This window comes from Ambystoma mexicanum, chromosome 14 (genome assembly GCF_040938575.1).
Source record: "Ambystoma mexicanum isolate Mex_15411 chromosome 14, UKY_AmexF1_1, whole genome shotgun sequence".
Classification (NCBI taxonomy): domain Eukaryota; kingdom Metazoa; phylum Chordata; class Amphibia; order Caudata; family Ambystomatidae; genus Ambystoma; species Ambystoma mexicanum.
The window spans coordinates 167785150-167810251 of record NC_090940.1 but is presented as its reverse complement, the minus strand read 5'-3'; the positions used below and the strand labels follow the sequence as shown (position 1 = coordinate 167810251).

The window sequence follows — 25102 nt, the reverse complement described above, 5'->3', positions numbered from 1 at the left end:
CATATCAATAAATGCCAGATAGAGCTTTGATTTCTTCTTCAACGTTTCCAGTTTTAACAGATTTAATATTAACAGATTCACCTCCGTACCCACACCTTTGGTGAAACCTGTTTGTCTACAGTCTAAAAGCTTCGCGTCGGTGGCCCATCTGGTTAATTTACGCTGGATACACATAGCGAAAATGTTACCAATGGTGTCCAAAAGGGCAATCGGGCGGTAATTTGAAGGGTCGTCCCGACTGCCCTTCTTGAACACCGGGACCACAACAGCTGTTCTCCACGAATCTGGCACTTCTTTCACAGTTGCAATCAGATCGAACAAATAGACAATGAAGCACGACCAATTTTCTTTTTTTTCCTTCAGCATGATGTTTGTTATGCCGTTGGGTCCAGCGGCTCTTGAGTTTTTTAGATGGCCAATTATAGCAATGATGTCTTCTGCCTTCTCAGTGACATCCCATGCACCACTGCAGTCGGCAGCTTGTGTCAATGTGTCTGCTGATGTGACTCCAAATACTTTGGCAAAATGTTTTTCCCATTTTGACCTCGATATTCCATTTAACTGCGCATATTCTTGAGATAAAGTGCCATTGTTTAGGATCTTCCAAGTTTCCCTTGAGTTATGAGTCAAGATCAACTTTAGCATTTGTTCTCCTCTTTCTTGATCTCTCAGAGAAGCAAAGGACTTCAACCAATTTCTGTATTTTGATTTCCTTTTTTTAATTTCCAAGGAAGCATTCGTTCCGTTTTGTCTCCTAAGCTGTCTAAGATTTCTTCGTAGAGATTTTTTTTCGTTGTACACTGTACGGCTAAAGACATGCTTCCGCTCCTTAAATTTTGGTCCAGGTTTGTTTTTAAGACGAAATTCTGCTAACAATGGCGCAAAATTTATTTTGCTTCTTGGCGATAAGTTTCCCATCCTAATGCCACAGTGGAATTTGGTTAGTTGTTCAGCATTAATTCTTAATCTATTTCCTCCATGATTGACTGTGACCGCGGTCTCGTATGTTACTTCAGGCGTGTACTTATCACACTTCCAAGTTAGATGTAATGGGTCGTGGTCACTGTTAGAGCACCTTTTGACTTCGAAGTCCTCAATGTCAGGCCACACATTGTTTGATATCCATATATAGTCTAAAATTTTATGCCTGTGGCCACAATGCCACGTGGACTTAGGCGGATTGTCACTTTTCGTCGACCCATTTAGCATTTCGCAGTCCCGGGTTTCCATGGCCGTCATCCATTTAAGTCTTCTCTCAGCGTTAGGATCACCTAGGTCATTTGTGACACTTTTTAGCAGTTGATTCTCATCCAACCATGAGCAATTTAGGTCGCCACATATGATGATCTGCAATTTGTAACTTATTAGCAGACTGTCGTTGATGACTGCTGTTATTGCTTCTAAATATGCACTAGTTGAAATCATCTTCGGATTCCAATATGTGTTGATCAAAAGTAATTTCTTTGGGTTATCAAAGATGACAGGTTTGAATTCCATCAACATACCTTGAACAGACAGGTTGGGCATGTATGTTTTCTTTATTTCCCATCCAAAGGAGTTATTCAGCATTATTAATAGCCCAGAGAAAGGACGGCCAAACTGATTTTTGCCTGCAGGATTGAGTAATAAGGTATACCCATCTCTTGCAGGTGAAGCACGGAGCCACGTTTCTTGTAAGCACAGTGCGAAGATGTTGTCCATACAAAACGGTGACTCCAACAGCAAATGACTAAACCCGCGTGTGTTCCATGAGATCAGCTCACAAGTTACCTTTTCATTTTGCTGAATTAGTTACTTGTGACGACGTGCTACCAGATTTGCACCTTGTTTTAATTGTACATTATGTTTCGACTCTGTAGGCTGGATTTTAAATACCTCCTTTAAAATGTCTCTTCGCTTTTCGTTAGTTGTGCGGAGATCTTCGACTGATGCTGTACTCTCTGTCCTTTTTGTGTTAGCATCTTCTTTCTGGTATGATACCTCAAATCCGTAGGATAGGAGATCATCTTTCGCTGAAAGTAACGTTTTTTCAACTGCTTGTGATCGGATGTGTAGCAGTACCTGATCAGAACAGGTCTCTGAGAGATATTCGACTATTCTGATGTCTTCTGAAGAGATTGTACGAAGTGATGGAATTACATGAAGTAACCGCATTACATTGCTTCTGTTTAGGTTTACTTCATTCCCATCAGGAAAGATATTTTCAATCCGTACTTTCCCACTCTGATTTTTCATCACAATCTTTTTATCGAAGCGCACTTTTGACTCTTGCACTGGATGTTTTGACCTTTGCGCTTTAGTTAGTTTTGGATTTAAGGTACTATTTAACGGAGAATTTTTGTGATGAAAACCATTGGGCTGAGTATTTGGAATCCACGTGTGTGTTTTAGGCAAAGTAGACTTTGAGACTCGTTCATCAGTAAATTCCGTAACCTTGTTGGATTTTTTGGCTCTACAATTACAAGGCGATTGATTTTCTAGGTCGGGTACATCAGTTGTTGTTCGCGGGGAACCAACAGAGCCCACCTCATTAAATTCACTTGGGATCTCCTCAACATCATCAATTGAGTATGTTGACCATTCACATACATCTTTTGACTCTTTTGTAGGCTCAGTTTTCTTCAAGTCTGAGTCGAGTTTTCACCGTTTTTTTGGATTTGATACTTGTCCAACTGTTGGAAGCTCATCTTTCTTTGACACCCCTTGTTGGATACTTTTTACTCCCATGGGAGGATGAGGCTTTGCGACGGGTGCTCGCTGGAAGAGGCCTATTTTTTGAGGTGTCGATAGATTTCGTATAAACTGCTTGGTTTTTGCAGGATTTTGTTTTTGTCGACGTTTGTTTTTCACTTCCTTTGACTTGCTGGTTGTCTCAGTTTCTTTCTTGTGAGTTACTAATGTCTTAGCGGGACCCACAAAGATCCCAAATGTGTTACAAGGAATTTCTTTTGTTATTGTTGCTGCTTGCACTTCAGGCAGCTCTAAAGTGATACAGGAGTCTGCGATCAGACTCTCTCCACTTTGCTCCTGGATTTTATCGGCGATCATCACTGGAACATCAGAGATCACACTTGTTCCAGCTAGTTTGCCTAAAACAGCTAGCTCAGGTGGTGGAACATCAATGACCACGACATTCGTCAAATCTTGTTGGATTCCTTTGTTAGGCAATTTTGTATACATTAAGTCTCTCAAAGCCTAAACCCATATTACACTCCAAAAAATGAAAATGCTTATAACAAGCACTGATTCACTCAAGAGTCAGACGTGTACTACAAAGATTTAGAAATATGCAGTAAATCAAGGGAAACTGCTAAAGTTTCAAGTCTGTGGGTTAGAGAACTCCAGGGATCCTTGTGGAACCCAGGAAAAAGGTCACTATTCAGTTTAGTACCTTAAAATGTTACTTAGGGGAGTTTTCGCAGTTGAAGGTATCCCATAGGAATCAACAGGACAAAGTCTGTAGGTAGAACTGTGGTTATGATGAAAAGCCAGGTAAATCCCAGTTTTAGGTGCAGAGAAGGCAACAACCTACACCAGAGGATGTCAGTGAATGCCCCCAAGAAGATTTAGTGTCAGGCTTGAGATCCAGCATTCACAGGAAGAAAGGAAGAACAGCAGGGGTCGGGACGATGAATGTCAATGGCAAAACACAGTAGAAGGGGATCTGCAGAACCCATGCACCATGGCAACCCGCTATAATAAGTATCTGAATAGATGGCTCAGGAATGATGAAACCACCCTTTGCAGGACCCATTTACCAAGGGATTGGAACCCCGGACCAATGATCACCCTAGTGATCCAAGAACAAATGGCTTTCACAGGAGTGGGACCCACTAGCCAGGAGTGAAAAGAGTGAATGTGGCTCAGGAAGATGGAGAAACGCAGCCAAGCAGATTCCAGTGGCTCATTGGACAATATGGAGCAGGCAGCAGAACGTTTTTTCCATGATAGTTACAATAGTGAAGGTGATCCAGGATCCAGCCCAAAAGCAAAGCAGAGGTGGTTAGTGGTGTCCCACAACCCTTCTGGACGGCGGCAGCAGCTTCCTACCCCAAGGTGCACGACCAAGGCAGTAAAATGAGCAAGCCATGGTCAAACACGGCAGAGATAGTGCCAGCATAGAGATCCCAGTCTGTCAGACATGGAGGACCTGCAGAGGACGAGTACAGGAAGGAAATCCAGCAGCCAGAAATCAAAATTGGAGCGCATGGACAGACCTGGTTCCGAAATTTCTGCACCTCTGTGGCACAATCCACCAGCAGGTAAATAAACATGCTGAGTCGAGGCAGGGTTAAGGTTGCCCTAAATATATCAATGGACTCATGAGCAGGCTTAAGCCACCCCTCCAATCATACCAAGGTGGCACATGAGCAAAGGTTTTGGTGGCTATCTGATCAAGTTGGCCCCAAACATTGCCAAAGGTGTAGTTCCTCCTACACAGAATGGTCAATGGCCTTTCTAGGGCCAGGAAATGACTGGTATAAACCAGTCCAAACCACAATAGAGGGTACAGAGCTGGGTTCAACGTAGTCCAGGGGTGCACAATGGCCGATTTAGGCCTTCCTTGTGGGTTTCCTTAAGTGAAGTTCCAGGAACTAAATGGCTGCGCGGTTCCATGTTTTCAGTGCACTGCAGTTAACTTGCGGGTTGCAAGCACCTACCTTTACCCCACCATGCCCCCTCCCCCTCTCTATACCTCAAAAGGGGAGGGTTCCTCCCGATCACCCCCCAGCCCGCCTTTCGGCAACTCTCATTCAAATGGGTGTAACAAGGCCAGTAAGCCGGATTTTTTTAAGTTGGGTGGAAACCATTTCTGCAGAAGGTTGAAAGAGTTGAAAAGCTTGGAGCCTGTCCTAACATTTGTAGCACGAGGGACAGAGACCCAAAGCCCTATGTGTTCCACTTGTGGCAGAATAATGTGGTGCAGTAGACCTTTGTCTAACGCTATGCCACTTTGCCAAGATACTTGCCAGTCTCTATCTTTTGTAGAGCTTGTGAAGCAGAGGAGCAGCAGAGCGCCAAACCCCAACCCAACACCCCATTTCTGTAACAAAACCACAGAGATACACCCACAAAAGGAAGAAATCCTCCCAGACCCATAAAACCACTTTCCTGCAATGGCAACATGGAGAGCCTGAGAAGGAGAGCAGCATTGCAGGACCCACGCAAGCACTTGCCAATTAGTGGCTCGCTTCAGCATGCAGTCGGGTGCTCAGCCAGAGACTTATGTTCAATCCTCTACGACATAGCAGAGGGGCCAGAACCCCCTCTAAGAGACCACCTGCCATTCTTGGGGTCTCGGTGGCTCCGCATGGAGAAAGTGGATGGGGCTAAGTCCCATTTTCACTCTTTTTTATTTTTTCTGGACAAATGCCCTGGGAGGGAAAAGGGGGGAAGCAGATTGGTTAGGGAAAACCCGCCAGTGGCAAAAAGGGGGGAAAGTATAAGGAGTAGACGGGGAAACCGGAAGGTGTGGGTTGTTCGGGTGAGGTATAGGGAAGGATGGTGGTGTTGGACCAAGAGACCAGCAGGAGGAATTAAAGAGAGGTGGAGAGAGGAAGTGGCTATTGGAAAAAGGCGAGGTGGGGACGTGGTCTAGTGCAAGCCTAATGGCGGTGTAAATCCAGTGAGCTACGCATTGCTGCAGGGAAATAATTAACCCCACAGGGACAGCAGCAACTTTCGGTGATGGGACTGACCGGGAAAAGGGGTCGGAATGTCTAGTGAGCTCGAAGTCAAGACCATTGACCGACTCAGAGCAATGTTGGAGAACCAGAGGTGGTGGTGTTGCGGCCCGAGGAAATTCAAAATGGCAGGCCTCAGCTCTTCGATTGAACTAGACAGTGTAACAGCATGGCCACCTCGGGCTCCAACGGCGGGATTCGAATAACAACTAAAGAGGCACCAGTGGCCATGGACGGGAAGCAGAGGTTGGGTCTAAATCCAGGAGCAGCCAAGGAGGAAGGGCTGTCACCTGCTAAGAGTGGGAGTGATGAAGCGAGATGGGTGGTCCCCCCCCCCAATCCCTCCGCCGCCCTTGTGGGAATGGGTGTGGTGAAGCCGGATCGATGAAGGTATGCTGCCAAGTGCCCCTAGAATTCATCTGGCCCACTAAAGCTGGCTCTATTGCGAGGGTGGAAGCTCGGATACAGGTGTAGCCGGCCCGCCGAGTGAATGCTGTGTTTGAAGGCCGTGAGGACCGAGTGCGTCCACCAACTGCCCACGCTGTGGTTTGCATTTCGGCTGGCTGCAGCCCACCTGGATCCTGCGTGGTATCCCGCACCAGCAGAAGACTGCATCATTTCAGATAGGCATGAGAAGCGAGCTGAAGTCACCAGTGAAGGGGTAAGATGTGGGGAGATTTTCCAGGCACTGTAGCAGAGGGACTCTTTATCGGTAGTCTTCTGCCCAAAGCTTATTGAAGAGTGCTGATTCCAAGCCACGGTTCTCCTCCCCGTTTAGGCCTGGAAAACCAACAGGGACCTCTCCAGGGCAACTGGACCCAACGTGCAAGCGTAGTAGGTGGCAAGCACAAGATGAAGGCGCAGAGATTGAGAGAAGCCACCTTCTTCAGTATGGGTATGCTCCTGATTGCCAAATCTGCTTCAGCAGAGGCGCCAAACCCAGAGGGCGGGGAGGAGATGGACTCAGATTTGCAACCTGCCACCAAAGGGGTGGGACATTGCTCATCTGTTGCAATACATCCAGGAAGATATGGTGGGTACTCTTCTTGACTGAGAATTGAATCCGAACATGCAACAGGTGGAACACAGAAAAGAGGACCTAGCAAATGCCTTCTGCAATGAACTAGAACAACTATGCCCAGCTGTGACCAAGAGAACAACTATGCCCGCTAGGCCCAAAGGGCCACTACGTTAGTCACATAGATACTCCCTAGAGGAAAAGATGGAAGACATTGAAAATCGATTGCGAAGGAACAACATAAACATACGAGGAATCCCCTGAGAGGTGTTGGACCGATTATGTGTGAGACTTAAGGAAGTCCTGGGGAGGCCTTAGAAGCGAATCTTACCCTAGACCGAACACACAGTGTATTCTTGAATTTCCAGCAATGACAATCTTCTACTGGACGTGCTCAAGAGAGTACACTTTTTAAAAACCAAAGAGCTCTTTTTCCAGAAAATGAGATCACAGAGGAGTATCTTGTTCCAGGGCTCCACCATAAGCTTGTTCCAAGACCTAGCACAGGGGACTTATCAAAAGCGGCACTTAATGGAGCCTCTCGTGCAATGGCTTATTCAGAGATATCCAGTACAGATAGGGTTGCCCATTTCAGATCATGTTCAAGCTCGCTGGAGTTCAATACCAATATAACTCCCTCGAAGCAGTAGTAGCAACACTGAAGATTCCCCGTGGAGAGCTCCATGTGCTGGACATGAAGGATACCACAGGTCTCTGCTCAGACTGCGATCGTGCATGATCCCGGAACAAAAGAACACGCAGGCGCCTCTCCATGGACAGGAGGGAAAGAAGTGTGGACTCTGAGGGGGGTACCTGAATGGCCTCAAATAGGGAAGAAGCCGTGTTGAAGGGCAACTTTCTATGGGGACGATGGGTGGGGGAATATGAACCCTTTACAATGGAGTTATATGGTTGGTTAATTTGTTGGGTGAGTTCTGTGGGGTGGAGTTTTGGTCAGAAACATAGATTAGTTAGCAGCAGCATCAGAAGTACAAGCCCGTACTTAGGTTGGTTACCTAATGTGCCCCCACAACAGGGATGTTTATGTTAAAAAAAACTCCCACGCAAAACTGCAGTGCAGTTGAAGGTTACTACTCAAGGAAACAAGACATGCAGATGGTAAAAGTGATAGTGAGGCTTTGCACTCTATTTCATGGGTCGGGTATACCCCTATGCCATTGGGTAAGAAAGGGCCGGCATTTGGGGACAATTGCACATGGGAGGAGAACCCACTTGGGAAGTCTGCTAGAGAAATATGTCCCAATAGGGCTGGGAAAGGTAGATTGGAAGGAAAGGTAAACGAACCCTACCACAAGACCATAAATGGAGCACCTTAAAATGATATCTTTAAATGTGCAGGGCATCAATTACCGTATGAGTGGAAAAGCATGCTAGCCGAATTAATGGAATTGAAAGCAGACATAGCACTGTTGCAAGAGACCCATTGATTACAAGCGGCTGGCCTTGGATGCAGTGTAAGGGCTTCCAATATCATTTTTTCACTTCAACCTAACAAAAGAAAGTGGGGATAGCGGTTTTGATCAGCCAAACTCTCAGATTTACGAAATTGGGGGAGGTCAGGGATAATCAGGGTAGATACATGGGCCTTAATATAAGTTTGGGGTAAAGGGATCTTTCACTGTACTCCATATATAGTCCCTACCAACACTGTTAGGGAGAATTCTCATTCAATGGCTAATTTCCCTTACCTAGTGAGTCCCTCAGCAGCTTTGCTGGATTTCTGGAGTTTATTTTCCACCTGGTAAGAGTGTACCCTTCTTTTTCCCACTTTTACTTGTATTTTGCCATGTGTATCTTATCTGTTTTTGTGATTGTGGACTCTGGAATACACCACTTCAGTAGCCCCTTTTTTGTGTGTTACACAGCACCTTCAGTGCAGTGACACAGGGTTGTCTTTTAGACTTCCCACCGACTCCATTTCTGAGGCTGACTACTGTCCCCCAGAAAAGGGTAAAGTTGGCATTAACTTTACTTAGTCACAGATCCAGTACACCCCATCTTACATGGAGTACTGGAAAGGGTTCATCCTTAGCCCTCTTTATCTGTACCTCCTAGAGCATTGTTTCACTCTTTTAACATTTAGACTTGGCTGGTGGCAGTGGTATCTACCCTAACTTTTCTACCGCGATTATACTATATAAACGTGGTATTGTTTTAGGCTATTATATTAGCCTCCAACTTAACCCGCTTGACCAAATACTTTCTTTTGGCTCCGGTCAGGTTTATTTGCCATTTCTTTTTGTTAAAGTCCTTCTTGTGTTTTACTTTGCACAGCAAACCAGGTTTGCCTTCTTTGTTCACTGTCTTTTGGCGGGCTTCTGCCAAGAAGCCCTCCTCTAGGCGTCTGGGTGTCTAGGTGGGCTGAATGTGAGGGAAGGGTGTAGTCACCCCCTGCACAGGGTATCCTAGGAAACCCAAGTCGCACTTTGCCATGATTGAATGAGATGGTTGTCCGGGCCGGACAACCCCCCCCGCCCTGCTACGTGATTGACAGCCAGGCTGTGTGAATGGGGGATTTTCGCATAAAAGGCAGGTCTCTTGGGTTCATCTTTTACAGGCAGTGGATCCTCCTCGTGTTCCAAATCGCTGCACACTGCTGTAGTCGTCCGGATAGCCAACTGAAGAGCCTCTCCTGTTTTTAAGGAGCACACCTTTTATTCACGTCGCTGCTGCCGGCTTCATTCCTGTGTGGTGCAGACCCCTCCAGATGTCCTCCTTTGGATCGAAGCTGCAGGAAATGAGGGTCTGCAGGAAACTACCAGGAACAACTGCCGTGGCACCAGCGTCTTCATTGAATGAGATACTGTGTTCTGCTCTAGGAATTAGGGTGAATACCTTTTCTTCGCCTCCAAGGCTTGCCCTTATCTTCCCTCCTCCTTATAACTTTTGCTTCCTCTGTTGACAATATCTAAGTACTCCTGGCTACGTTGAATCGTGAACTATCCGACTGTGTGATCCTCGACAACAGGAACCCGGTTCCACTTGACACTGGCTCCGGCCTATTGACTTTCGAATTTCTGTCTAAGTCTGTTCTCTGGTTCTGTCTGCCTTGACAAAAGTATTGCCCATGATTTTTGCCCCCAACTCCCTCTGGGTATCTCAGGTGCTAAGTGTGTTTTTGCCCCGGTAACATTTCTTGCCGCAGATGCGCGTTTCTTTAGTAAGACCGAACTGTCATTACTGTCAAAAAGTGATCGCAAGTGTATTCCCGGTAACGTCTTTTGTTCCGCAATACCGGTCCGCTAAAACACAGGGTACTTACCTTGAAGTATACCGTACAAAGTGAATTGGTTAGTGATAGTGTATTTTACGTGTGGTTTTTGAATTAATAGAAGTGTCATGTTTGTAACAAATGGTTTAAAATAAATGTACTTATATTTTTTACCTGAAACCTTTAGTCAATGTTTGCTTGAGTCACAGTAATTGTGGTCCCTTTGTGTAATCTCTGCTACTGCTCATATAATCTTGAGATAAGACTTACTGCTCCGCTACTGCTACCACTTTAACATAGTAGTACAGGCTTGTACCAAAGGTAAAACTTGTATTGCCACCTGTAGTCTTAATTGTGTGTAGTGGTCCCTAAGGGCACTGCACAGGATTCTGCCTAACACTCAGGAGGAATTGTATATCAATCTATGTCCCCGAATAGCTCAATTTCAGAAAGTGGCGCTGGTTATAGGGGAGATTTTAATGTTGTGCTAAGTGAAGCTTAAGAACGACTGCAAACATAGCCATAGCTGGGGCGGAACCTCTTAGGAAAGCCATGGAAGACCTACAGCTCATTGATGCATGGCTGCACCTCTGCCCTCAGACAAGGGATTATACATATTTCTTACAGATCCATTATAGCTTCTCCAGGATAGATTATTTCCTAGTGTGTGGGACTCAGCTCTATCTCGGCCGGCCCTATAGAATTGGTGATAACCTCGGACCGTGCCCCTATCACAATCCAAATTGATTCTTACACATGTCAGGCAAGGAAGTCAACCATATGGAAGTTTAATTACTCTCTCCTAACAGATGTAGCTTACTGTGAATCGATTTCTGAGGGGATCTCACTGTATTTTCAAAAGAGCTCAAGTGGGGATGGGAGCGGACACATCTATAGCAACACTGGGAAGCCTTTAAACCTACCTTAAGAGGGGAATGTATTAGTTTAGCAACAGCACACAAGAAAATATTGATGGCACCAAGATTGGAAGTAGAGAGAAAGGTGCAGGAATTAGAACTCCAATACAAGGAAAGAGGTTGGAAGAGGGTGTTTTGACAGCTGCAGAAAGCTAGGGCTGAATTGAAAGCGTTCTGGTCGGCAGAAAGTTCTCAAACTGTTAAAAAACAAGCAGTTATAGTTCAGCACCTCGAACAAGGCCTCGTGAGTATTAGCGTAGAAGTTGAAGGCTCCGCAGAATAACAATACGATCACAGAATTGCAGGATGAAAGAGGGGTTCTGTACGAAGATGAACCCACTCAGGTGGCTATCTTTACCCGATACTACTCCACATTATTTGGAGCTGCTGATCGCTTGGATGCTGCTGCTCAAAAGGCATTTTTCCGAGAAGCCAACCTTCCGAAGATATTTGATCTGGACAGAACTACGCTAGAAGCCCTAATATTGTTAGGGAGATTGATCATTGTTATGCTTCATACCCTCTCCCAGTGAGACCCCCAGCACTTTTTGCTGGACTTCTGGACCTTTTTCTTTATATCCTGAATGAGTGGAGCCTTTTTCCACTCCTTCATTCTTATTTGTTCTGACTTTTGGAACTCTGTTCTCTGTGTTTACCTCCTATGACGTCTACTTTCCTCCATATCTTTTAAGGTATCTGTATTTTACTTTTTCAGCATACAGCTCCTTATGGGCAGTGTTGCTGGGAACTCTTGGGGTTCCCCTTTGAGATTCTTTCTTTATTCTCGAGTACCTACAGTTCTTAAGGATAGAGGGATATTTTGTATCTCTCCTAAAACTTTATACTGAGAGATTGGCACATACCACCTCATGTGGAGTGCCAAAGGGATACCTAGTACCCCCTGTCCCTCTGCTCCTGTGAATTTCTAGTCACATACACAACCCTCTAGTTTAGTCACATACACAAACCCTATCTTTTGTGTTACTGTTTACCGCAGACTGTGTTCCGTCTCGGTTGTGCACAATAGGGTCACCTAAGTACCAACATGGTGGCTCCTTTCTTTTTTTGCCATTTCTATTGTGGTTGTTTTTTGTTAGCCCTTCTACCGTTTTGGGAGGGGGAGGTCTGTGTGTGTGTTTTTGCCTTTGGCAGGAACCCTTAGGGTCCCTCGCCTAGGCTGCAGTGTGTCTGGGAAAGGAGGAAGCGGGGGAGGAGTTTTTCATTCCCCTGCTCTTTGTCTGCCTGAGTGCCTGAATGGAACCAGCTCCCACTGGGGGGTCTGGCTGTCCTGTTTGGTGATCCAGCTTCTCCCAAATAATAAAACCCTTGGCCGAGATGGATTCTTAGCCCTGTTTTTATAAAAAGTTTGTAAACCTACTTAGCCCCACAGCTGGCCTCCCTGTTCAATAGCTTTGTAGATACCGAAGTTATTTTCCGATTCTTGTTAATCTGCTTAGAATCACATGCTGTGCATATGGTCCGACATCCAGTGGTAACCGCGGAGTATTGCATCTTGTCTTTTGGGGACCGAAAGGGGATGTCGGCATAGGCGTGTCTGTAACACTATCCCTATCGTGACGTGTGTAGTACCCAAAATCCCTCATGCGCCGAGGTCCCTCAGATTGTTTTTTTCCAGCCAGATAACTGGTCGTCCTACAGCAGAGCTCTTACTAGAGACATTGTTTATCTTTACCAAATTTCGGTTTAATGCCCCGTTAAGTCACTTCGCCTCATAAGAACATCTTCGACGAAGACTACGGAGGAATCGTCTACGGCTGTGGTCTTGGTGCCTAAGATCCAGCGGCCGGATTTCCACGTGGTCGGGCCCTCTGGCCGACCTATACAGTAGGAAGAGTGGGTTCGGGGTGGCCATATTGTTATGTCTTTCCTCCTTTCCACTTCTTTCCCTTTCGGTCTGGTCATCCTTCCCTTTTGCTATGGAAAGGACTCCTTTTAGATTCTGCCCTAAGTGTAGGGTCAGATATCCTTGGAAGGACGAGCACAGGACGTGTAACGCCCGTCTCCCCCCTAGAGCATGACGAAAAGCGGTGTTCGGCGTGCAAGCTCCTTAAGCCTAAAACCCTTAAGGATCGCTGTGTAAAGTGGTGGGCCACGTACGGCATGTCACGCGTGGAGCCTCCCCCCTCCACCGCAACACCAGCCGAAAGTGACGTGGGTACTTCGGATGACCAAACGTCCAATGCGGATGTTATAGACCTTGAGGTGGACACTTCCAGGTCTGCCACGCCCGTCCCTGACCCTTCCAGGCTCGACTCTGGTCTTGCTACAGGGACTACACCCGGCGACAAGGGCGTACATAAACATTGCACTAAACACACAACCCCTACGCCATCTTCGACGCCTTCATTGAAAAAGGTGAAAGCGCCAACGGGTCCGTCGAAAATTTCAACGGTTCCCTCGGATCGTGTAGATCCGAAGCCTTGCCCGCATCCGCAACAGCGCATGACGACTGGGCAAACAAAAATTAATAAGGGCGCTACTCCCCAATCTACACGCGCCGAAGTTTTGGAGTCCGAAACTTCGACGATTTCCAAGGCCTCAATAGGCCCGAAAGTTACAACAAGGCCTCTACCCGGCACTCAGACCACTGGGCCTTCTGGTGCTGCGGACAGCGTTTCGGCTACCGCTACATCATCAGAGGCTTTGTCTCATGACGATTCGGTTACTATCCGGAAGAGCATCGGTAGTATCGCAGCAGCGGTGGGCCTTATCCCGGTCCCGCAGAAAGTTATGGGCCAGGCCGCGGAAAATATTTCGACGGGCTTGAGCCGCGATTCCGTTGACTCTTACCTGGATATTCAAGAGCCTCTCTGACACCCTGAGAAGTTCCTCTCGACGCCAAAGGGCATAGAACGTTGTTTCTCCCCATCTAGGCCCTTTTAGGTCCTCGAAATGGACTACGGAAAAGGCTCGGGTAGACCCTAACCTTCAAATACAAGATAATCAGCCTCAGGTTTTCAAACAGGAAGACGTGGCCCACATGGACACATACAGGGACATCCATACTGAAGAAGAGGAATCCTCTTTTCTCGAAAATTATGAAGAAGATCAACAAGAGACTACGGAGAACTGGGAGGAAACCCAGCAAGAAGGCCAGGATCCTTGGTCACATCAAGATCAGGACTCTGATATTTTGTGCATCGATTCTCCACCTTCCACTCCGGCTCGCCAGGCCTCCCCTGTGGATGACCAAATGGCTTTCAACACCATGTTGAAAAAAGCAGCAGAATTCTTCAAATTGCCACTCAAGAGGCTTTGCCTGAGCAGGATTTCGTGGAGGACATTATTAAGGAAAAACCTCAGGCAAGTCAATCCATTCCCCTCCTTAACTCTGTTAAGAGGCGGATAGCTCCATCTTTAGTCACACCTGCCCAGACAAGGGCCGTGAACCCGAGAGTCGAAAAATTATTTCGGCCTTCTCCTTCCGACCCTCTATATATCAAGGGACATGCCATCCCGGACTCACTGGTGGTGACCTCTACTCGTGAGAGGGCAGGAGTACCCCTTGCCACTAGAGAATCACCTCCGGACAAGGAGTCTAAAAGATTCTATGCCGTAGGCAAACGTGTCACGTCAGCAGCTGCATATACCATTCGGGTTGCTAATACTACGCTATTAGCAAGCTATGCTGATGCCAATGGAACCTGCTCCAAGAAGGCCTTCAGGAGGTCCCGGAACCGGCCAGGACCGAGCTTCTCGCCATTGTTGTGGAAGGAAAACTGGTTAACCAGAATGTGGTTAAAAACATCCTGGATACTTCGGAAACATCTGGCAGATCCCTTGCACAAGGGACTCTTTTGAAGAGACACACATGGCTGCGTACATAGGGGTTTAGACCTGAAACTCAGGCCTCCCTCATTAATATGCCCATCAAAGAGTCAAACCTCTTTGGGAAAGCAGTTGATGAAGCGTTGGAGACAGCCAAGAAGCAGCATGAGACCTTAAAGTCTCGGCAACAAATTACACAAAAACCCTCTTCCCAGAGGGGTAATAACTCTCGGCGGTCCTTTCGAGGACAAGCTTGTGCCTGTCAAAACAACTATGGCACAGGCAGCTTCAACAATAACCAAACATCTGGAAGCCCCGCTTACTATCCCTCAAGGGGTCAGAAACGCGGCAAGGGTAGAGGCAGAGGCCCCAATCCCAGAGGAGCCACGGCCTCGGGTCAGAAATGACCACCAAGTCCAGGTCCCCTCCCATGCCTCCCCGGTCGGGGGGCGATTAACATCTTTCCTCAAGGCATGGGAGGGGATAACTTCCGACCAGTGGGTCTTAAAGACGGTCGCCCACGGTTATTGCGTGCAATTCTCCCGACCTCCACAGTTCAGACCGCCACGCTCACGGTGCCTTTCACCAGACCATCTAAACATCCTGATTCAAGAGGTGGAAGCACTGCTGGGAAAGGACGCCATAGAAGCTGTCCCTATTCTTCAGGTAAACAAGGGTATTTATTCAGTGTACGTACTTGTACCCAAAAAGGATCTCTGCATGCGTCCTGTTCTAGATCTGCGCCCAGCGAACTAGTTCATAAAACCCCAGAAGTTTCGCATGGTAACACTACAAGAAGCGATCCCATTGCTGAAACGGGGGGACTTCATGGCAACATTGGATATGAAAGATGCATACTTTCATATTTCATTGTTGCCAGCGCACAGAAAATACCTAAGGTTCATGATCCAGGACAAACACTACCAGTTCAAAGTACTCCCCTTAGGCATCGCCTCGGTGCCAAGGGTTTTTACCAAAGTCCTGGCAGTGGCAGCAGCACACCTGCGCAGACTATCAGTTCCAGTTTACCCTTACCTCGACGACTGGCTCATTACGGGGGGCTCGTTCGATGCTTATTTTTTGAACACCAAAAAAACAGTAGATCTCCTCTTCAGCCTGGGCTTTTCGATCAACAAAAAGAAGTCCAGCCTAGTCGCCAGCCAAGTAAAACAATTTCTGGGGGCACTAATTCAGACGGTCTTGTCTTCCCCTCCTGCGAGAGGGTTCAGAACATGCTCTCTCAGATTCCTCAATATGTAACCAGTCGAGAGGTGACGGTATGCATAGCCATGCGGTTGCTAGGGATGATGTCGTCATGTATATACTTGGTTCCCCACACGCGGCTGCGCATGCGTCCCATGCAAGAGTGGCTCAACAGCCAGTGATGTCAGGCCAGCGGACAATGGGAAGATCTGGTAGTTGTCTCGCCAGCCCTCGTTCTCTCTCTGCAGTGGTGGTCGAGGGAAAACCTCCTGAAGGGGAAAACCTTCACCACCCCTGCAGTGGAAGCCACTCTCACGACAGACGCATCTCTCACGGGGTAGGAGGCTCACCTGCTTCAGCAGACAGCACACGGAGTGTGGTCCCCTCATGTAGCGTCCAATCATATAAACTTACTGGAGCTATTAGCAGTGTTCAAAGCATTTCAGGTACAACTGCGAGGGAAGACGGTGCTGATCTTAACCGACAGCACTACAGCAATGTATTACCTGAACAAACAGGGGGGCACTCACTCTCCAGGGCTATCCAAGCTGTCCCAAAACATTTGGATATGGGCTCTCAAACACAAGATGTTTTTGTTGTCCCAACATGTTCCAGGGGAACTCAATCTTCTAGCAGATGTACTCAGCAGAGATTTTCCTCTGCCAGAAGAATACGAATGGCGACTGCACGAAGACATTGTATCCAGCGTCTTCGCAGAATGGGGGTTCCCAGAGATCGACCTGTTCGCTACTCAGAACGCCCAATGCCAAGACTACGCCTCCAGGTACCCCCAGAACCGGTCCAAGGGGAACGGTCTCTGGATAACTTGGTCGGGGAAATTTGTCTATGCTTTTCCCCCTGACTCCCCTTCTCAACAATATAGTGTACAAGATGCACCAGGAACCAGTTACCATGATACTAGTGGCCCCCATGTGGGCCAGCAAACCCTGGTTCGCTCACCTGATGGAAATGTCCCTCTCCCCACCAGTCAAGCTGCCCTGCCTGTACAACATGTTGTCTCAGCACAGGGGGGAAACCCTACACCCGTGCCCCCAAACCCTGAATTTAGCAGCCTGGCTCCTGTGATCATAGAGTTTGGACACTTGCAACTCCCTCAGAGGTGCATGGACATACTCAGGGAAGCGAGGAAACCTAATACACGTTATTGCTACGCTAGCAAGTGGAAACATTTCGTCATCTGGTGTAATTCCAAGGGTGTCAATCCTATCGATTGCTCACCCTCACACATTGTGTTGTATCTAACCCACCTGTTGGACTCTGGGTTAGTCTTTAATTCCCTAAAAGTTCATCTGGCTGCTTTGTCAGCCTACACCACATCACAGCAAAAGGTATTGTGGTGGAAGATACCGGTGATTAAAGCCTTTATGGAAGGAGTTAAGAGGATTTATCCTCCCATCTCTCACCCAGCCCCTGGATGGGATCTGAATGTGGTTTTAACCAGGCTCATGGGAGCTCCCTTCGAGCCTATGCATAAAGAAAGTCTGAAAGACCTGACTTATAAGACAGCCTTCCTAATGGCTATCACTTCTATCAGAAGGGTTAGCGAACTACAGGCTTTCTGTTTTAAACCCCTTTGTTACAGTCCACAAAGATAAGGTAGTTCTGCGCACACATCCCAGGTTTGCGCCTAAATTTATTTCAAAGTTCCATGTGAACCAGTCAATCTAACTACCCACTTTCTTCCAGAACCCTACTACCATGGCCAAAAGAAGCCTTCACACACTAGACGTGCGCAGGGCAGTCATGTTTTACCTGGAGAAAACTAAACCACTAAGAAAGACTAAACAATTCTTCGTTTCAGTGGCAGCTGATAGAGAAGGGGATCCTGTCTCTAAATAAGCTATCTCAAGGTGGATTGTCAAATGCATCACACTATGTTAGACTCTTGCGAAGAGAGAACTGCCCTTCAAGCCTAGAGCACATTCTACTCGAGGCACTGGGGCATCCATAGCATTCATTGCAAATGTTCCTCTTGAGTCCATTTGCAAAGCGGCAACCTGGAGTTCTGTACACACCTTTACAAAACACTATTGCCTAGACACTCATTCTAGGTCTGATTCTCAGGTGGGACAAGCAGTACTAAGACATCTTTTCTCTACTGTTCCTTCTCGCAACCCACCTCCAACTCCGGGTACTGCTCGCTAGTCTATGCACAGCATGTGATTCTAAGCAGATTAACAAGCATCAGAAGACATGCATTACGTACTGTAATAGCATTTCTGATGATTGTATCTGCTTAGATTCACATGCGCCCTGCCCTCCCTACCGCCCCGCTCTGGGTGAAAGGAACATAGACTTCTTACTACTTTCTCTCTTTATGTACTCACTCACTATAGCCTTGGACTCCCTCATGGCAGAAAAAATACAATTGGAGGGACCTCGGCGCGTGAGGGATTTTGGGGACTACACACGTCACAATAGAGATAGTGTTACAGACACGCCTACTACGCCGACGTCCCCTTTCGGTCCCCGAAAGACAAGACGCAATACTCCACGGTTACCACTGGATGTCGGACCATATGCACAGCATGTGAATCTAAGCAGATACAATCATCAGAAATGCTATTACGGTAAGTAATGCATGTCATACCCATTATAGGGGACTCTATGCTGACACTCCTAGCTAAATCCGGTAAAGATCCAACTAATTCCGATTCCTATGGGCTGATTGCAGCTTTTAATTATGATGCACGTATCTATTCAAAAGTCTTGGCCATACGATTGGCAGGCATTCTCCCAAGATTCATACCGCAAGATCAAACTGGGTTAATTCCTGGTAGAGCAGCATATGAAAATATTAGCCGGGCTATTGACAGCGCAGGGCATAATCTTTCTTTGGCGGTATTAACTGTTGATGCTGAAAAAGCATTTGACAGAATTGATCGGGCGTATCTCGCGGAGGTGCCTCATGGGTTTGGCTTAGGTCCTTCATTTATCAAATGGGTGCTAGCAAATTATTTTCATCCCACTAAAAGAATTAAATTGAATGGAACATTTTCTGGCTCACTCAAATTATCTAGAGGAACTCGCCAAGGATGCCCCTAATCACCCCCTACATTTTGCGTTTGATCAAACTCCTAGCCTTTAGAGTGCGATCATCTGCAAGGTATGGAGATAGCGTGCACTCATCATAAAGTGGCATTATAAGCAGATGATCTCCTGTTCTTTATGCCATATTCAGACTACATTTCCCACCATAGCCTCCCTGCTGGAACAGTTCCGCGAAACATCTGGGTTTAAAATAAACTATAGTAAATCAATTATCCTAAATGTGTCAGATCTACCTCACGTTGTAACAGTTTTGCAGAGGGCCTTCAATATCCAATGGATGCTCGAGAAGCTGAAATACCTAGGGGTTTATCTTGCACCTGATATTAGTCAATTGTATCAAAATAATATTCCTGAAGTGATGACATCATTAAGGGGAGACTCATTAAGATGGGACAAGACCGGAATTTCATGGATGGAGAGAATGGCAGATGTCAAAATGACTCTACTGCTGAGATGGTTGTACATTTCGCAAGCCTTGCCAATTTTAATCCCCAAGAAGGTCATCAAGGATCTCCAAAATTGGATGTTTAAGTTTTTATGGGCCAAGAAATTCCCCAGGGTATTTCGGCGTACTTTAATGGCGGCAAAAGAACAGGGTGGGTTATGAGTACCCAATATAGAAGGATATTTATGTGCAGCACAGCTGGCACCGTCGCTAAACAGCAAAAGAGCTGAAAGGGCCCCAAAACACTGAATGGATAGAGAATGAGCAGTGTTAGGGGTGACTTTACATGATTGGTGTTGGCACGCTCCTATTGTTGGGCGAACCATTCCGTGGCTACTCCCATCAACCCGAACCACAATGATAAATTGGGACAGGGTAATTAGAAAATATATCCCGACCACCTACCCATCCCTCCCCTTACTTGGATCTGGAACTCCCTGGAATTTCCTCCAGGGCTGAAGTCTAGGTGTTTTAACAACTAGATGGGAGGAGGGCTATTAAATTTGGGTCATTGTTTGCGCAGGGATGACAGTTATCATTTCAAAACTCTAAGCAGGAATTTCTCATAAGAGACATAGACAAATATGCGTGGAGCCAATTTAGGCACTGTACTGCTACTACTAGGGTGGCTAGACACGCTGAGAGAAAAGCAACATTTGAAGACCTTTTCATGGGAGATCACCCCGCCAAGGGAATTAAAGTGTGTAATGCCGTTTCAAACCCCCACACATACATGTTAAGATGGGAGGAAGATATGGGGTCCCCAGTCGATGAAATGTGGATGAAGCTCAGGAGGGGGTTCAATATAAGTTAACGGCAAAGACCTCCAAACTAACCAACCATTTCCTGGTAGCTGCTCGAATTATTTACGCCCGTAATTGGAAAAAGCAGACGTCGTCAGATATAAAGCAATGGTGGGCAAAATTATGGTATGTCGCCTCAATGTGCAAAATGAGGCCTCGCTTAAGGGGAGTTACTGAAATACTTGCACGAATGGGAACCGGTCATCCATTTTGTTAATGCGCACGATTATCCAGGGGTACATCATAAACCTCATGATTTACAATCTTTTACACTACCTTAAATACACACTGCTGTCCTTGTATTATACGTTTATACTTACGGACTAGATTTAAGTTTTCTGAAAGCAATGGCCTGGGGAGAATACTTGAGATTGTTAAACAGATAAACTGGCATTAAATACTGTGTAGATTGTAAATGGACATGAAAGAAGGTGGTTCTGGTATCTAGTTAATAATTATTTTATGTCCATGTATGGTTAAAGATCTTTGAATTTAATAAATAGTTAATGAAAAAAGAAAAAGGTGAGGTGTTGGCTTAGTGAGTGCAAGGATACTGTAGTGTGAGTGGGCATGTTTTTGTGTGGCAGCTGAATAGAAGTTAGAGTAAGGAGTGATTTTGAATTGAACCATATTGGGGGAACGAGGGGTGTTTGTTCATTTAGTAGGCGTAGAGTAGTAGTCGTGTGGGAGGAGTAGTAGTGGCGTAGGAGTTTCCGTAGTGCAGGCGAAGTTTCAGTAGCGTGGGAGGAGGAGGGATATCAGTAGTGTGGAAAGTGGAGGAATGTCAATAGTGCAGGAGGGGGAGTAGTATCGGTAGTGAAGGAACAGTAGTGCTGGGAGAAGGAGGAGCAGTAATGTGTTGGTGGTTGTAGTAGAGTGGCAGGAGGAGTGATAGTAGAGAAAAGGGGCAAGAGTTAACATCAAAGAGTGGAAGCAGGAGAAAATATCAGGGACAGAAGGTTGTTGTTGAGAAGAGGAAGCAGGTGGAGTATAGAAGGGCGAGGACTGTGGTCGTGAGTGGAACCAGGTACATCTTGCAGCGTAATTGCAAGACAGGCCCTGTACCTATAAGAAAAACAAACCTCTAGTGTGAGAGTAGGGAAAGTTAAGAAGTCACTAAGGGGGGAGTTAGTGAGTCTGCATTTAGGGAAACCAAGCTAAGACAGTAATGGGCTAGTAGGGTTAAGATCTGTAGCACTAACCAGTTGTTACAGGTGCCTGAGTTCGTGAGGAGATCCCACGATAGACTGGGACGGCCTTACCACCACTTCCCAAATCCCTTCTCCAGACAGTCCCTTTGATTGAACCATCTGCCTGTCTCTGTCCTGAAGAATATTTATTGAACATTCAAGACCTTATGCTGTGCTTCAACAAAACTCTGGGAACTACCTTGCAAGTATGTGATTTATTAAGGCCATCTGTGACACAGGATGCCCCCCAAAATGTCCTGTCGGGTCCCTTCTCCCCACCACGATGCCTAAGCCACACTTGCCTAATTCACGTTCAGTTATTCTTATGATGCTTTTGTCTTCTTTCAACAAATCGCAATGCTAGAAACGTATAAAAGGATTAAATAATGGCACATCACTGAGAAGGAGTGTTCCGACACATTTGCCATCTACCACTACTGAGGCCAGTAGTTGTGCCCCACTTGGTGTCACTAAATTGTTGCTTATAGGCCAAAACTTTAAAATGTAGGTTAACAGTGGCCTGGATTCTTGGACTTGCCGTTCTAGCCATTCAAAAGCCATGCATTCAATTGAACTCTTCAAATTGGTCACTTGTGTTGAGAATATAATGACGCATTTGCAGACACTAGTTCAGAGTCTCGCATTTTCAACACTAAGATACTATGGTAAGTAGAAATCAGCTAATGTCTCAGTAGTAGTAAAATTATCTTTATTCGGAATATAAACATTACAAAAAGAATCAACATAATTCTATTAAAACAGTAAAATGTGCGTAAAGAATAAGCTCCAGGCTCAGATAACAAATAACACAGGAGAAAATACTAAAATGAACAGTCAAATCATGAATGACCGCCAAATAGACACAATCTAAATAAAAATATAAACAACAGATAAAAAGCTTATGATTGCCCCATATTGTTGCAAAGTGGATTAAGGAAAGTGGATGGAGGAACGCTGCTTCTTGGTTTGAATTTCAGTTTGCTTTGGGCACGTTGAAAAGAGAGAAAAACCTTTGTAAGATTAAAAGTATAATTAAGTATTTGAAAAAAGATGTCCTTTTAAGTTGTGGTAGACTTTGAGATGAATGAAGTGTAAGTGTATGACCACCTAATACTGTTGTCTGTTTTCTCTTTCCTCCACTGTAGTGCGTTTGCCCGATATCCCAATGCAGTAGTGGTGCACTACTATTGTGCTAAAGATGTCAGCAGCTTGGACACCTGAATATCAATGTTGTGTTGGCGGACTGGGGTACAAAGCGACCATGCTTTGGGGAGAGAGATTGCTGCTGCTCCTACAGCCAGAAGTCTGACCAGAGACATTATGCACTTTGTACGAACATTGGTCTGGAGTGCAGACGGAGAAATGGAACAAATGACCTGTACAGCACAGAAGTATACATGCACACACCACCTGTTCAGCTTTGGTCCGGTTCACTCCATCAAGATGCAATCGAAAGAAGCACTTTATCTTGCACTGCAGCCTTTTCTACGGTTCAACTTCTATGGAAGCTGCTCCTTGGTGATGTGTGTAGTTTACGCTGAGTGTTCCTTAGGAAGACTTGTAGCTTACCTGTGCAAATACTCTGAATTATTTTCTGAAAAATGTAGATAGTTTGTTTTATTGTAAAATAATATTAATGAAGTCCTTTGAAGTGAATCCTCCTCTTGTAGCATGGCATAGACTTGGCATCTATCTGCTAAAGATTACAACCATTATAAATAATCCTTTGAGCAGCTCCTCTAACTGCAAAGGCTTTTGTTACCTTACTTATGCTAATTTTAAGTGTAGGTTAAAGTTAATTAAATTATATGAGTCGGGTATGGCAAATAGAAGTCGCTTCTACCCACTGAAGATGTCCTCGAGAGCGACACATTTTCAGCCATTAAAACAAATTGGAAATCCTCCTGAAAATCTGCTGGGGGCTATAGTGAATTGCAAGCAAGACTGGCAATGCTGTGCATCATCTTGATATGGTCTTCACACATGCATTCTCTTACACCCCTTTGCTGGAGAGGATGGCGCCACTGTATCGTGGCCTGGGCAATGCAGGTCTGATTTAGGCGCCAGCTCTAAGTGCCCATGGTAGAATTTGTGGATGCGCTGTGTATGGCTCCTCCAGCCCCCCTTGTTGCTACAATGCCAGGACCTGGCAAGCGCCTGCAGTATTATGATGTAAACATCTTCTGGGCTGCAAACAACATAAATGACGGTGAGCAATATGGAGGACCTTTTACTGTAATGCATGGACTTGGCCCAAGGCAGCCTCAACGGGTGGCTCCAGATCAACGATTTCGTCCTATCTTAATATTCATTGGGTTACACAAAGTAATTGTGAGTTGTAGCTAGGATAGAGTTGTGTGTGAACAGCCTTTATAGGGCCTGAAGTCTGGACATCATGGGAGCAGATGCAAAGTAATCATGGTTTTAGTTTTATATTTGCAGGTAGATGCAAACTGGAAGTTCTCAGAACTGTATATAATGCTAATTCACTCTTTTAAGCATAAGAAGTCCCACATATTGTGAACCAGCTAAGGATTTGTGAGAGCACCAAGATTTAGCATCTCCCTACCTATATTTGCACAGTACCTTCACCAAGTAGTCACATTCTTGGAGGGCGGGCCCCTTGGGAAATGTGTGTTGCGGAGATATTTAAAAGCCTGTAGACCAGGCAGTAAAATCCTTGCCATGGAATACTCCCTCAAGTTACACTAATAGTCACAAACATGATTTAAACATAAGCAGGAGGTTTCTGTACTTGTTCAACATTCTGTGTAGACCCCTCACTGTCCGGGGGAGTCGTCGCCCGCCACTACACCCATGCAAACCTCTTGTCATAAAACAGAGAAGCGATGCTCATAGTAGTATGGTAAACTACCATAGAATATCATCTGGTAGGCACATGAGTACCACCTAACTGAGGCCTTGTAATGAATAGGTGATCAAGAATAGGCGGAAAATAGGAGGATTCATACACATTTGGTTATTTTGTGAGCTAGAAGCCTTTAATGGATGGCCATGCTGTACTACCTCAGTGCCAGAAAAGAACAATCTTTTAGAAGAGGAAGATTGCAGCGAATGTTCAGATTTTACTGTAATGATGGGTTTAGGCGGTCGTTTAAAAGACAAATTGAAGAGTGATGACTAAAGTCCAGCCTAGCTGATTGCTCCACCTGGATATGGGAACTTCTGGTGGACTGCTATTAAGCACATTGAGCTCATGATTCTTCCTGGCCAGTCACTGTGCTGAATCTGTGTTCATCATTTGGTGAGCGTCGGCTCCTTGAAAGCGCCAATGCATTTCCTCATGCCTTCTAACCAATGTATAGTTATTTATAACACTCCTTTTGGGATTTTTCAGTGAGAAATGCATCAAAAAGCAAAACTGTTCAGCTTTTGGATCATATTGTGTGTGCTTACTCTAATATACCTGAAATCCTAACTGTATTTTACAGAAAAATGACATTGTTTTATACTAACCTTCCCACCCCATTTCCAAGACACGTGCATCTTATAAAACCTCAATTAAATCATGTGTTTTGCACAAAACTATTCACTGGGGTGTTTTTAACTGTTATTTGTTCAATGTAGCAATATTGGGTATGTTTGCCAACCAAATGTATGCTGTGTATCTTTGTTGAAATGCAATAACCTCAGATTTGTGAACGTTTCATATGAAAACATGGCATGATGACTGTATATCAACCCCATGCAGCCTACAGTCGCAGAATTCTCTAGTTTGGTGTTAAGCC

The 25102-nt window shown here is 45.7% G+C and overlaps 1 protein-coding gene across 2 annotated transcripts in view; it reads left to right on the top strand.

Annotated features, from left to right (window-relative positions):
- VPS39 (VPS39 subunit of HOPS complex) overlaps window positions 1-24902 on the top strand; it is a 682603-nt gene extending 657701 nt beyond the window's left edge. For both annotated transcript variants that reach the window (XM_069638818.1, XM_069638817.1), the window contains exon 25: window positions 22499-24902. In XM_069638818.1, the coding sequence (XP_069494919.1) occupies window positions 22499-22574 (76 nt within the window). In that variant the 3' untranslated portion in view covers window positions 22575-24902. The remainder of the gene's footprint in view (window positions 1-22498) is intronic.
- Window positions 24903-25102: the final 200 nt, after the last annotated feature.